At 37.0% G+C, this 15,578-nt stretch overlaps 1 protein-coding gene across 1 annotated transcript in view; it reads left to right on the top strand.

The window, feature by feature from the left end:
• The window catches only part of prex2 (phosphatidylinositol-3,4,5-trisphosphate-dependent Rac exchange factor 2), a 112,936-nt gene that overhangs the window by 83,370 nt on the left and 13,988 nt on the right, over positions 1 to 15,578 (top strand). Inside the window, exons 33-36 of the mRNA XM_066720793.1 lie at positions 1,221 to 1,323; positions 1,794 to 1,937; positions 2,670 to 2,784; positions 15,444 to 15,510. Of these exons, the coding sequence (XP_066576890.1) occupies positions 1,221 to 1,323; positions 1,794 to 1,937; positions 2,670 to 2,784; positions 15,444 to 15,510 (429 nt within the window). The remainder of the gene's footprint in view (positions 1 to 1,220; positions 1,324 to 1,793; positions 1,938 to 2,669; positions 2,785 to 15,443; positions 15,511 to 15,578) is intronic.

Consider the following 15,578-nt stretch of genomic DNA (forward strand, 5'->3'; position numbering starts at 1 on the left):
AATTGAATTACTCAGTGGAAAAGCATTTATTTAAAGCAGCAAATACATAGACTTCATTAGATGCATCTTTCACTCTTTCTTTCCTTGATCTTGAAGAACTGACCTTAGACCTTAAGGAAAAAGTAAGTCTGCATAAGTGTATATATATATATGAGCCTCTGCAGACCATTATCATTTTATACTAATGGAAAATCCCATAAGCAGAGGGACCCCTTCTGTAGAAAATTGAGTTCTGACAGCTAAATTGGAGTTTTCAGTAAATAGCAGAGACTCTCCAGTATACACAGAAATATTGATTAGCCTATGCATATATGCCCGGATATTTTTGCTGAATACTTTAAAGAGATTTGTGTAAGCTTGTTTAGTTATATATTCCTTGTTACTCTAAAATTGAGTTTACAGAGGATGAAAGAAAGAGTTGTGTGTATGTATGTATAGGAGCCAAAGAAAACAAATCACCTCACATACTATGTATATATGTGTATATGTGTATTCAGGTATATATACATATTGAAGTAACACATTTAAGATGCAATATGCCAATGCGTTCTGTGAACCAGCTTAGACACTTGATGTGTTCTTGTTTACTGTCTCTTACATAGTGATTCTGTTCCCTTGTCACCCAGATGTTGTTGTCATATTATTTCACATGTACATCTTGTTCCTTAGATAAGCCATTAAGCCACCCAGTGTGACCTGGAAAGTCTAGGATTAGGGTCTAGGATTTGACAGAGCAAAATATGAGTTTGCATCTCTCGAGGCTGAAATCTCTAATAATGTTTCTGAAGACTGCATCAAACGCAACTCTTTTTTTCCAGCTGCAAATATCAACATGGGTATCGTGTTAATATTCAATAAACTCATTTTAGTGCTTTATTGCCACCTGGGAATTTCTAATTTCTCTTTCAAAGGCAGTAATATTCAGCCACAGGCAAAGTCTGTGTTTATCTATCCGAGCATTTACAGAGGAATGCAATATTTATGCCTGGAAAATGGTGCCATTGAATTTAAGGATTCCGGAGGAGTGCAGCTAAACAGGAGACTGAATGAATGAAACGCAATTTGCTCTTCAAAGAGATGTCGTTATTTGTATAAGAAAGTTGACATCAGCCCTACAGAGGAAACTGTTCCCTTGCACTGTGCTATTTGCTTTAATCTGTTCCCGGAGAAAGTTAGAATCCAAAACTGAAATTTGATTGGTTGTGTGATTGTGTATTTAGACAGATGAGCAGGCTATGCTGGAGGACACACAGGTGGCATTGATAGACCTGGAGAAGGTGACTTTCTATTTCCGGCAGTTTGAAGGAGAACCACTGGTTGCAAGTACGTATGAAGAATTTGAATTTGTAAGATGAATCTCCCTATCCATGCGCTAAATTTATTGTTTTAGTAAGAGACATTTCACTGATAATTATTTGCTAAATAGTTTCTCTCTCCCTTACTGTGTTTCCATTTTCTGATTACTTCATTTTTATTGTTTATGGTGGGGGGGCTTAGCTTGATTAATGCAGTACCCTGTAGTTTACATCAAGCAGAGTCCTTTCTCACAGTGTTTGCCAGGGTCTCTACAGTATTAATATAAATCACCATGTTGCATCTTTTATTGCAGCACTCATTGAATATCACTTCATTTAAATTGATTTAGAAACTAAATCCAGACAAACTATCAGGAACAATGAAGGATTATTTCATTCTTGCCCTCCGTGCCCCTGTCTGGCAACAGTTTACTTGCGATTCTGGTCTTGCTGTTTAGCGTCACTGGCCCTCTGGTTGAATTGTGTTTATTTCTGCAGACATGCCTATCTCCTACCAGATAGATGGAACTCGCCAAGCCTTGAAAGTTTACTTCTATCTTGAAAGTTACAACTTTGAGATGCTTCCACAAAGACTGAGGAATGGTGGGGGATTCAAAGTGTTTCCAGTTCTCTTCACACAGGGTAAGAGTTTGCCGATTGATTATTGGATATCGATTACGACTGCAAGCCTATTGCACAGAATTTAAAAAGACAGCATTTGTATATTTTAAGCACTACATGATAAGGTAGCAAGATGGTACTACTATTGTATTGTACAGTTTCTCATTCTCTCCTGCCTGAAGTTTGTTTTCCACCCATTTTTCCTGCAGTATGAGGTAGCAAAACAGAGTACGGTTACTGAAGCCACTTGTTTATGTGGTCCTTGCAGTTGTTTATATTCAGTGCAGTAAATATAAAGGCTCTGAGCGCATGAATTAATAAAGCCCTTTCTCAGGGGTGCTGGCAGCGAGGCTATTCTTAATGTGCATTCCATACAGGTTCATTAATTATCCATGGTCTTGAATCTCTTAAACCTGAGCATTTCAAATATTTATACTTCTAGTTGTCGGCCTGTTGCATTACTGGTCATTTCCTCATGACAAAACTAATACTGGCATTTATTTCCATGTGTATCAGCAGTATTTTTATTAGTGCTCTAATATCCAAGTTACAGCTCTACACTGTCATTTATACATACATGTTTTACACACAATTTTTTCTTGATATGCATCATCAAAAAAGGGGAAAATAAATAAAAAGCATTTATTATTTTGGAGACGGCAATTAACAAGCTGGACTGGTGTCTTTTCTGTATTGTAATGGTAGAATAAATAATTTGTAGCGTTAGTGTCTGACCTAAACTGTTGTCCACAGCTCTGGAGAGTATGGAAGGATACTACTACAGAGATAACGTGTCCGTGGAGGAATTTCAGGCTCAGATTAATGCAGCTTCCTTGGAGAAGGTGAAAGAGTACTATCAGAGGCTCAGGTAGGTGACCATCATTTGTCTTCCATAAGTGAACCCCCTTTATTGCTCTGAGGTAATTTAGCATTTCCATTGACTCTTACTTCCTCATGCAAGTCAAAGCCATTTACAGGTAACCAGGCAAGACTGCTCAGAGCTGTGATTCTAAATTAAAATAAATAAATAAAAACATAATTCTGTTTTAATATTGTACCCCAAAACCCAAATAACTTCTCATGTAAGTATGTAAAGCACATTCCTGTGTTTTGAAGATTGGTCAGAGGTCCTCTGCTGGATGAAATGGAAATATAATGATCTTTCCCTGTCTTGAGAAAAACAAATTGAATGTTTACAGTAGTGCATCTTGGAATCAAACTATGTAATTAACCATCTGTGATGATTGATTATTTATTTGTTAATTTGTTCATTCATTCATTCATATAACAGACGACTGCTGAATTTTGTAATGTTATTTGTATGTGCAAAGGAAGCACAACATCATTTAGATAGAGCAGACCACTTTACAGCTGTAATTCCCATCGGTAATGCTGTAATCCTTAATAGTTCAATGCATTTTAACAGTGTGAGCCATTTGTTGATGCAAAGCTAAAGTGGATTGTCCACGGAAGCTTATACCGACATTTGTAACAAATTGCAGAGTCAGCTCTCTTGCTCACTTCTCCTTTGATTGTTTATATTTTTTAATTTGCATACAGTCTTGAGGTCAGCACTGCTTTAATTCAGCAGAAGGACATCCATTCAACTCAACAATTCATCATCTTTTTTAGAACATTTTTTAATCTGCATTTAAGAACAGAATTGACCATGTATATAGTACATAGCCCTACATAATAAGCAGATTGTGTTAATCTCTTCTGTGCAGATCTATAACCATTGATGATTATTTCTGCTCTGCACTTTTTCCTTAATGTGGTCCTTGAAAGCAAAATGTATATATTCTATTATTGGTTCTAGTGTTACTCACAGAAAAAGACTTCTCGAAAATTAAATAATTTGACCATGGTCTTTTTCAGTTCTGAAGATCTGTGAGATATGCTAAAAACTGTGAGGATTCTACATGCTACCTCAGTAATTATTTAGTACCATGTGGAAGGCTGAATGAATTTGCCTTTGTCTATATCATCCCTTGCTGCTTTTCTGATATGATTTAACTGAAATATAGATTGTTGACAGCAACATTAATAAAATACCTGAACAATCGACAATTACAAATCACTGAGGAAATATACAGTGAGGGAAAAAAGTATTTGATCCCCTGCTGATTTTGTACGTTTGCCCACTGACAATGAAATGATCAGTCTATAATTTTAATGGTAGGTGTATTTTAACAGTGAGAGACAGAATAACAGAAAAAAAATCCAGAAAAAACGCATTTCAAAAAAGTTATAAATTGATTTGCATTTTAATGAGGCAAATAAGTATTTGATCCCCTATCAATCAGCAAGATTTCTGAGATTAGGAGCACTCTCTTCAAGGGCAATCAATCAATCAGATTCCAAACTCTCCACCATGGCCAAGACCAAAGAGATGTCCAAGGATGTCAGGGACAAGATTGTAGACCTACACAAGGCTGGAATGGGCTACAAGACCATCGCCAAGCAGCTTGGTGAGAAGGTGACAACAGTTGGTGCGATTATTCGCAAATGGAAGAAACACAAAATAACTGTCAGTCTCCCTCGGTCTGGGGCTCCATGCAAGATCTCACCTCATGGAGTTTCAATGATCATGAGAACGGTGAGGAATCAGCCCAGAACTACACAGGAGGATCTTGTTAATGATCTCAAGGCAGCTGGGACCATAGTCACCAAGAAAACAATTGGTAACACACTATGCAGTGAAGGACTGAAATCCTGCAGCGCCCACAAGGTCCCCCTGCTCAAGAAAGCACATGTACAGGCCCGTCTGAAGTTTGCCAATGAACATCTGAATGATTCAGAGGAGAACTGGGTGAAAGTGTTGTGGTCAGATGAGACCAAAATCAAGCTCTTTGGCATCAACTCAACTCGCTGTGTTTGGAGGAGGAGGAATGACCCCAAGAACACCATCCCCACCGTCAAACATGGAGGTGGAAACATTATGCTTTGGGGGTGTTTTTCTGCTAAAGGGACAGGACAACTGCACCGCATCAAAGGGACGATGGACCTTAATCCCATAGAAAATCTGTGGAGGGAGCTGAAGGTTCGAGTTGCCAAACGTCAGCCTCGAAACCTTAATGACTTGGAGAGGATCTGCAAAGAGGAGTGGGACAAAATCCCTCCTGAGATGTGTGCAAACCTGGTGGCCAACTACAAGAAACGTCTGACCTCTGTGATTGCCAACAAGGGTTTTGCCACCAAGTACTAAGTGGAAGGGTTCAAATACTTATTTCTCTCATTAACATGCAAATCAATTCATAACTATTTTGAAATGCGTTTTTCTGGATTTTTTTGTTGTTATTCTCTCTCTCACTGTTAAAATACACCTACCATTAAAATTATAGACTGATCATTTCTTTGTCAGTGGGCAAACGTACAAAATCAGCAGGGGATCAAATACTTTTTTCCCTCACTGTACATCTGATGTAAAATAATAAAAAATGAGAAAGGTGTCAGGGTGAAAAGTCTTTGTTTTGTATTGGAAAGGTTTATTATATATATATATATATATATATATATATATATATATATATTTTTTTTTTTTTTAAAGCCCTGATAGGTAATGACACCTCCGGCATGTTAACAAAGCCATTTAATGAAAGCTTAATGCACAGTGAGCTGTCTGTTTTTCATAATTTCATTGATTAACCTTATAAAAAAACAGAAAGTTAAGCAACAACAGATTAGTGTTTATAAATTCACTGGAATGTTTTCATGGGATTGTAAGTCAAAGCACATTCACTTTAAGCTACACAAACACTAAAAGTATTTGTATTATCTACTATAGAGCGTACAGAGAGCTATTTTAAAAGCTGTGATTAATACCTGATAAAGGCTTGCATGTATTGGTGCACAAGTTGATTGGATTGCAGTGTCTTTCTAACAAGGAACTTGGCATTTTGCTGTGAGAAGGTAGGATGTATCGGCATTTGTGACTGTGTGATACATTGCAATCACTTCATGTTATTAGACAACAGAGAAAAGAGCCAGTGTGTTCTTCCAAGAAAATGTCATGTACCCAATTAAGGCAAAAGACAGGTTTGTATGATTTAAAATTGAAAAATAATTCTATTATTGCGTATGTTTCCCCACAGTATTAAAACAAGCACATTCCACATGTTTGTGAGGCAGGTAGATGCTTCTAGATATTTGAATTAAATTCTAAATTTGTATAGTATGTATCTGACAGGTTATTAAAGCTGGCCTAAGAAATGTGACCTCAACAGATAACACTTGATTGGACAAACTGTTTAAGGTCTTATGGTATTACAAACAGCTGTTTGAGGAAAGGCAGTATGTATGAAGCAACAGGGCTTTGGTCCTGGTTAAGACAGTATTGTAAGCCAAGGAGTCAGATTCGATATACATCTCGTACACAGTTTAGCTAATATTTTCATATTATTATCCTGTGTATGGTCCACACTGCTAATATAATGTACACATTTAATTGAGCACAATATCTATTTCAGGGTCTGCTTCATTTTTAAATTGTTTCACCATCTGCAGCCCATCCGCTTTCCACAAAATAAAAATGATACTGATACTGATATGGTTCTGCTGTAAAAAAAAAACACAATTATGTAGATATAATTAAACTAATTTAACTGGCTAAACTAGAATAGGTCTCAGTGCCTACAGCAGATTGACCTATTTCAATGTAAGTTATCATTTCACCTTCATACTTGAACTGATCATTTTGTTATAGGTATCCATATACCTCTATATGGAACAGTAGCTGTATAAACATCCATCCTACTGCACAGGAGTTCTGTGGCTCTTACAAATGACGTACACAACATGGCCAAACGTATGTTGATTTGGCTATTTCAGCCACACCCATTGCATGGCTGTGTGCTTGGTTTTATACACCAAGCAATCTCCTTAGACAGACATTGGCAGTAGAATGGGCCATACTGAAGAGCTCAGTAACTTTCAACAAAGCACCATCATAGGATGCCAACTTTCCAACAGGTCAGTTTGTCAAATTCCTGCCCTGCTAGAGCAGCAACCGGTCAACCGTAAGTGCTGTTATTGTGAAGTGGAAATGTTTAGGAGCAACAATATCTCAGCCACGACGCGTGAATAGCATGTAAAAATCATCTGTCCTTGTTGCAACAATCACTACCGAGTGCCAAACTGCCTTTGAAAGCAACGTCAGCACAAGAACTGTTCGTCGGGAGCTTCATGAAATGAGTTTCCATGGCCGAGCAGCTGCACACAAGCCTAAGATCACCATGCGCAATGCCAGGCGCTGGTTGGAGTGGTGGAAAGCTCACCACCATTGGACTCTGGAGTGATGAATCATGCTTCACCATCTGGCAGTCTGATGGATTAATCTGGGTTTGGTGAATGCCAGGAGAACGCTAACTGTCCAAATCCAGTCAGGTCCTCAATCCACAAGGCTGCTATTATTTGCATTTGCATTTCAGAATATTGTGTTCAGACAGTATTTAAATTACCCTTAGATGACACTGCAACTCATTCATGTTACTAAGGCTGGGATTAAATCAAAACTTTTGCCATTAGCAGGTGGGTGAATGTTTTGATTTAATCCGGACCTAAAATCGAAATTTAGGAATAAATGGTACTATGGAATCTCAAAATAAATACAACATTTGGGAAGCTAAATACCTACTTAAAAATGTAATCCATAGAGTAGAAAAATCTGACCTGCTGTCCTGCAATATTTAATGAGGACTCGGATCTGATGTTTACCTCAGCGAGGAGAGTGATCTCATAGTTTTCAGTAGGCACCATTTCCTCCAGCACCTTGCTGCCCTTGGAAACCATCCATCCAATCTGTGGTATTCTAAAATACTTGATTACCTTCCAGAATCTGAAAACTAATGCAGGCCACGTTTTATGAAGTACAATTCCAGCATTCACTCAGGAATACTGAAGCTTATCCATTGTGCCTTCAGGCTGGGCACTTTCTAACTTTAAAACTATGGTCCCAGTTGTGTCGTGTCTGTCTTTTGTTAATCAATACTGCACACTGGCTGAAGCCATGAAAATAGGTTATATTTAAGTCTGAAAGAAAGGGGGAATAAATACAAAGTGTGGCGTGTTATTCATTTTAAACTGTTCTCTTTCCAACGTTACATAGTGAAAAGTAGACTGACAACTGTGCTCAAAACCTGCCATAGCATGTGAAATGCCACCTCTGCTACTTCAACGCTTTTAAACCTCTTGTTGAATTTCAGTACAGTAAATTCAGTCATTTAATAGCATGAGAGCAAGGCCTAATGTAAATTGATTCAAGGTAAGTCAAAATGATCTGCCTTTCTGAACAGTTGATGCAAATCCAAATATCCTGTCCGGCCTCAGTCCACTGTAGTACAGTAATCGGTCTGTGTTGTTCCTCCACTTCTTTGTGTTGCTTTGCAATCGAGGTGAACTGTTGGAAAAGCAGGATATGATGGACTTTATCACCAACTGAAATGTGATTTATGTTTGCAGTTTAGATTACTGATTTGTGTCTGATGATAAATGTAAAATTAAAAAACATGCTTGAGATTTATTGGTGTTGTCTGGTAGCCCTGCTGTTAAAGACAAGAAGCAGGGGTTAACGTGCAATCAGATTTGTACGTGCCAATGCCTCTCAGCTAAACTGACAGGCACAAACATCTCTTGAAACCTCCATACAAATTCTTCTTTCTCTAGGGAATATACTTTCTGCCTGAATGCGTTCACTGAACCACTGCTAACGTGTACCCAGCAACAACAGCAAACGCAATTTAAAGGGAACAACTGCAGAACCTGCATATTAAATTAGACTTCCAGCACTGAAACTCAGAGAAAGAGGAACAGAAATACATAATGCAAAGGCAACATTATTCAAAGAGGTCTGTGCCAACTTCTTGGGGATCAAACCAACGTCCTACATTTGAAGATTTACACAAACCATAATCAACCATCTGTAATGAAAGAAAAAAATGTGTCTTTAGTAATGTGTTTCTGTGGAAACTAAATTTAATGAAGTGATCATTGTTTTTTTCTTTTATGAATAACTCCACAAATAAACTGTGTAGTTAAACAGAGTTAAAATATAATTAATTTGAATTCAAAGTTGAGTCATTTTGGTTTTATAAAAAATAATTACAAGTTCATGCACTAACGTATCCTTAATTAATAGCATTTAATCCTAAGTGTTATAGAAAAAGCACTAGAGAAAAAGCAGTTGTCTTGTGTGGATGGCTTTGTTACTCTCAATCTGGATAATTTTACTCCCCAGGCATTGAAAGCTTAAATAGCCTCTGGCAGGAAGAATGTTAAGGCCATACATCATGCATAATATTTAATTGTACTGAAAATCACAATAGTTAAGTAATCCTTGGCAGACTTGTTTAAAGCAATAATTCAAGGGTTTTTTTTGTAGCTAAGCTCACGGAGTCTCCATCTCTTGTTTCCATGCATCAGCAAGACTTCAAAGTCAGAGAATTTGTGCCAAGTAAAATACGATCCTTCATTCAGGGATTTTATTTAGAGCCTACATGTGGTTACAATACACATACTGAATTCGAACTTCAAGCAACAGACAAATGTTTGAGTTTTGGATAACAAGTGAACTGTAGGGGCAGTGTTTGTGTTTCTGTGTGCTTTTTATGGATTCTAATTATTCAGCAGAGAAAATCCTGCCAATGAAGTTTGTTGTACCCGTCCCTATCATACTGTATTAGCAGAGGATTGATCTATTTGCCCCTTGACCTTTGACCTTGTCTTTAAGCTTATTAGTCATGACAGTGACACCCAGTGATTTATTGCCACAAGTAGCTCAGGAGGGAATCACGTGGGCATCAGCTTTAATGACAAGTAGACTACGATCAACAATCTGTGCTGTCTGGTCCCAAAGGGATCTGTCAGGGTGTACTGTATAGCTGTCACAATGAATTCTCTGTGCCAGCAAAGTATTAGAAATAAAGTATTAAAAACTGTAATTGTTGTGCTTCGACAGAGTATTTTAACAGCCTTTGGGGTTTATCACTTTTAGACGTTATTTCAAGAGTCATCCAGGAGTAGATATATTTGAATCACATTGACATTTAAACTGGATACAATTGCATTGTTTTATGTGGTGAAGAGAAGTATAAACATCGATGGCCTTGTTTTTGTTATCAGTGTCAACAGATGTATTTAGTATCTCCTCCCTTCATGTCATTATCAAGGCTGTAGTTTATTCAGCAGCTATTACTATGCACAGGAACACAGTGCTTTGAGGTGGTAGTTACATCTTGAATGTGTCAGTTATCACCCAAATATCCAACAGATTGTGACCTATATTTTTCACAAATCTACATGGGATAGATACTACCATTACTACCATGTTACATTTTCCTCTGCACAGCACCCTAGAATAGTCTTTGGGAAAGGCAGTCTTGTGCCAAGTTAATGTCTTGAATTTTCAGTTGATTCACAATTGTTCAGCTGATGATTTAACATGCAGTGACATGCACAATGATGTAATCAATGTTAGGTTTATTTAAATAGAGACAGAAAACCAAGTCCGATTATTTTAACTGACAATGACACTGAAGCAATGGTGGGAGACGGCACACCTACAGCGGACATTTTGGAATGATTCCACAGTTGGGCCCATGGTACCTGTGATGTGCAGTGACCTCAACACACCACTGCCCTCTGAGTACTGCTGTGAACATTGTGTCCAGCATTTTTATACATAACCCTAATCATGCTGGGTTGTTATTTGTTAATTAACACATGAGCCACACCTGTGTGGAAGCTCTTGCTTTCAATATACTTGGTGTCCCTCATTTACCCAGGTGTTTCCGCTTTTTTTTTGTACACTACCTGTATGCTGGCTGTGTAGCTCATAGTGTGGTGGTCCACAATACTTTAATACCACCAATGGTCAGGCCACAGTTTGAACAATTTGGGAACTGCCGAGATAAGGGATTGGTAAATTAGATTCAATGGCTATTTTTCATTGCATCTAGGCTCCAAATGACTTCCATTGACCAATTTACTTAATGGACCAGATGCAATGTTTATTGGGGCACAAAACAGTGCATGATTTAAAGATCGTTCTAAAACGTGCAGAACTGACGTCCAGGACAAGGGTATTGTTGTACATTTCTAAAGCAGTGTTGCCTTTACCTATTCATGGTGGTCATCTACAGTAGCTTCCTAATTCAGCTTCCATAATGACCTTATTAAGAAACGTACTTATTCTATTTATTTTTTGAAAGTTAAGGCAATCAAATATAGTACACACATCTATATAAGTGCATACATATATTGTCTAACGATTTTGCACAACCTCATATTCATGAACCTATATGTAAGGAGATGTAATGCTTTTGCGGTTATGGATATTTTACGGATATTTTTCCCGTCCCGTGTAGTATAATGGTTTAAAACGTTACATTTTATCTGAGTTGTTTAAGAAAGACTAGTATAAACAATGTAAACAGCCTCATTACTGTGGCAATACAGTATGTTTTGTAAACTATTACTTACATTATTAAATATACATATCCTAGATACTATGTATGGAAAGGAAATACTGATAATGATATGTCAATGCAATGGCTTTGAAGTGTCCTTTGTTATATAAAGATTAAACTAAACAAAAATAAGTGAAATACCATGTTTTATTGTACTTCACAAGTTGTGTTGAAAGCTGTACATCCTTGGCAAGCTTCCAATGTTTCCATTAGCGCTTCTTGTAAAATTACTTGAAGGGAATAAACTACCCTGTTTGTTATTAAAGAGAGTGCTTGGAAGAATTTGTATGCTGTCCAGAATGTCTTCCAAACAGAGAGAAGGAAACTAAACAAATAAGTAAAAAAAAAAACGGATGGAAATGTGTAAAACTGAGGTATATGATTGGATGGATTAGGATTGCTTGATCAAAATACAATGACGTTAAATGTGAGAACCTTCTATTTTAAAACTGGAAGAAGCTATACTATACTATACTATCATATTGATCCTTATCTACTGTTATCTACAGCATTAAGCATTTAAAAGTCACTCTGCTGTGGTAACCTCTGCTTCTCTGAGTTAAAAAGTAAATAAAATAATTGGTCTACTTAAATGCAGTACATTCATAAGCACATTAAGCTCCAAGTTAATAACCATTTTGACCTTTGTTTCTCAGCGGACAGCAGCAAGGACATTCACATGAACATTCCCCAGCCAGGATGAAGTACTGTCAGTTACAACCTGGGAGTTTGTTTGTGGCCACATTTAGTATAAAAAGAGACCGTAAGCTTAGAGAAAGTCAACTGATTTTTATACTACACATTGTGTTCCAAGTTTTATACTCTTGTGAATATGTTTTATTGAAGAAGTCTATCTAAACATACATTCTGTTAAGCATTTTGTGGAATTGAAATGTATATTGTGGCACTGTGTGGGGCTGTACATGTTGCCCGTGGCTCATAAGACAGGGTTTAGGAAACTCGTAACATGGCGTAACAGACAGAATACATGAAACTAAATAAACATTATCGAGCCTAACTACACGCTTAACGGGTCCCACTCTACACACGTGAAGTTGGGTTGAGGATGCAAGGCAAAGGGTGGTCAACCCAAATATTGATTTGATGGAGATTTTTCTTCTGTTCACTCACTTTGCATTTAGTTAATTGATAAATATAATCTATTAACATGTCTATTTTTGAAAGCATTCTTACTTCAACAGCATTTTTTCACACCTGCCTAAATCTTTTGCACAGTACTGTACATGTACATTAAGTTAATGCTTTAAGCACCATCATAAAAGTATTCAAACTACTTTTAGTTTTTGCATTTTAATATTTTATTCTGACCTCCTAATGCAGTTTTCCCTTTAATGTAAGTAGCAGTATTTTTGGAAATTTACATAATACCTTGCCCTGTCCAATGGAATGCAATTTATTATTCAAGAAAGATTTGCACTTTTTTCTATTCCCATGCAGTTTTATCCTCAAAAATTATTTTTTTCCCCAAAAAGGAAAGTAAATTAAATATAATAAAGATCTCTTATGAGGTTCAAAAAATGTCAGAGATAATAGATGATAATGTGAGAGATTTCTTCGAGGCAAAATGATGAGTGGAAGCAAACTGGAATACATTATGAAGAAAGCAGAAATACCTAGTGTGTGCTAGGTTTGCTGCAGAGATTTGTATGAATCTGAATACAGATTTAAAGGGAAATGTCAACTTCATGTTCAAGTGAGTCCCTCTGACAGATGATTAATCTCATTTGAATAACGTGATAATCAAGGATAATTATTACCTCCAGTGTGTCTTCGGTATTCAGACAACCATAGCAAGATAAAAGACTGCGTACTGTAGCAAGCAGAGCATGTTTTAGACAAGGTTACAATACATTTCTGATGAAGTCCCACCATTGTTATAGTTATACAAAATATACTCATTAATAACTGTGTGCCGTTTATTATATTTGATGTGTCAACAGCCCTAAGACTCACTCCCACTGACTCGAGTATCCAGGCTGCCACAGAGGCCTAATTCCTGGGCAATCCTGCTCTTTCTATTCCTATGTAGTCAATACATCAAGTGTAATCAATGTATTACATTTAATCAAGGAAATTACAGGCATATATACATACATACAAACATACATACTGGGACACACATAGTCAGAAACGTGTTTTCTTTGGGAAACCATTTAGTGGGCCAACCGTAGTTAGAGATGCCAAACCAGTGTTAGCAAGCATACCTGCATCAGTCGAGGAATGAAGCACTCAAACTCTTACCTAGAGAGTTCACTGTGCGTCATGGAATTAGCAATCTAGTGTTTGTGTTTCAGACACTCTCTAGTTTTTTTGGAACCAGATTATGCCATTCCTATATAAACCTGATGCATAAGCAATACATAATTACAGTCCTGCCTCTAATGTCTTGTGAATGATAAGCTTTCCGTGAATCAATTACATGGGCTGTTAACTCCGCCTGAACCCATAAACCTGCAGTTGTAATTTTGTACTCAAGTGGGAGGATAGAGCATAATGTGATAGCGGAAATTAAATAATTGAAAAACACTCTAATAAACCAGCGCCTGTTACAGGAAAAATAATGAAGCAGTGGCAGGTTGCGATTTGCTGTTTCTTGAAGCAGATTGTTTTCTTATTAATTGTAATCTGAGCATATATAAGAGGAGAATTAATCACATGACCAATGTGAAATGAAAATATATGGAAAATGTGTCTTCCCGGCTCATGTACTGTATATTAACACAAAAGGGTCACTGTTGTCACCTAGTAGATTACGAAACCAAGACCAGTGTCATATTCCTTATTATCATATAGTTCAATAAACTGCAATAGGCCTAACAGAAAACATCTGAGATAAGAGAACTAAAAAGTGATCTAATCTCTGTACAGTTATGGAGCCTGTGTACCACTGAGGCCGTATTGTAAATTATAACCTATGCTGTCACTTTCAATTTCAATACAGGTATAAAGAGGGGATACTAGGTATGTTTCTTACCTTTTGCGTTTGGTTTAGTTTTCAATAATGCAGAGATGTGTTTGTGAATTATTATGGGTGGAATTCCACGCTCAGATTGCATTTAAATTTGTTACTAGTCTACGCTTCACGTTCACTAGTCAAAATTCACATTCAAACAAGCTATGTAGCTATGCAACCGAGCTGACCAACAGCCAGTGCAGTGTTGTCTTAATGGTCCCGAGAATTAGCAATTCGCTGTGTGTAGTACTGCTCTATGTCAGTTTGTAAATCATCATTAAGGGCCATTAGCCTGTCCCTAGGATCTTTAAGTCTTATCCCTTTGACGTGCATGAGTTTATTCTGGGCATCAGTTAGTCTAAATGTTGTTTTGGACTAATTAGGTTTCTCAATTTACTGTTGCCATTGTATGAAATTAATAAACAAAAGATTCAGAATACCAAGGACGTAATCAATTACTAGATGACAGTGACAGCAGTGATTGAGCTTTGTCGCTATGTCATGTCATATTGAAAGATATTTCCAATTTCATAGTGGCTCTGGGCATTACCTGTTTCAGGGCCCACAGCTTGTCATGCACTTTAAATGCATTGCATGTCAGTAATCAATTGTATTAGAAACTTTACATTCCTGATTTCAGCTTAGCAATCATCATGTTAGGAAGGGAAATTGAATTAATTGACCTTGCTAACAGTGCAGTCTTACAAATAGCATTAATTAGCTGTACATCCTGACAAATTGGATGTTAAGACTATATACTCTTGGTGTGGTAAAAATAATAAATCTTTTCCATTCCATAATTTCCAACCTATTAATGGATTTTCATTTTGTGTGCATTCTTCCAGTCAATTATCCAAAACAAAGATGAGGAGGACTATGTATGTTTTCTGGTCTTCAGTTTGAATTCAGTGTGAAAAGTCTTAATGAACTCAACCTTCTCAAATGGTTTACTCTTTAAAATGAGATGTTCCAGCTTTGTACCTCTTTTCCCACTTTGCTGAGTAGATTGAAAATGATATATCAATATATCTGTTTAGATATTAATAGCCATTTTTGTAACTCCCTCCCTCTTTCATTCATTGTTTACAGGGCCTTCTATCTGGACAAATCGAATCTGCCTCCGAGCTCAGCACCGAAAGCAGCCTTAATAGACAAGGTAAAGAAGAGGTGTCTCAATTACTGTTTTTGCAGGGCTGTACGGTCTTCAGTTTTTTTTTTCAACCA

Source organism: Amia ocellicauda, chromosome 2 (assembly GCF_036373705.1).
Source record: "Amia ocellicauda isolate fAmiCal2 chromosome 2, fAmiCal2.hap1, whole genome shotgun sequence".
Lineage (NCBI taxonomy): Eukaryota > Metazoa > Chordata > Actinopteri > Amiiformes > Amiidae > Amia > Amia ocellicauda.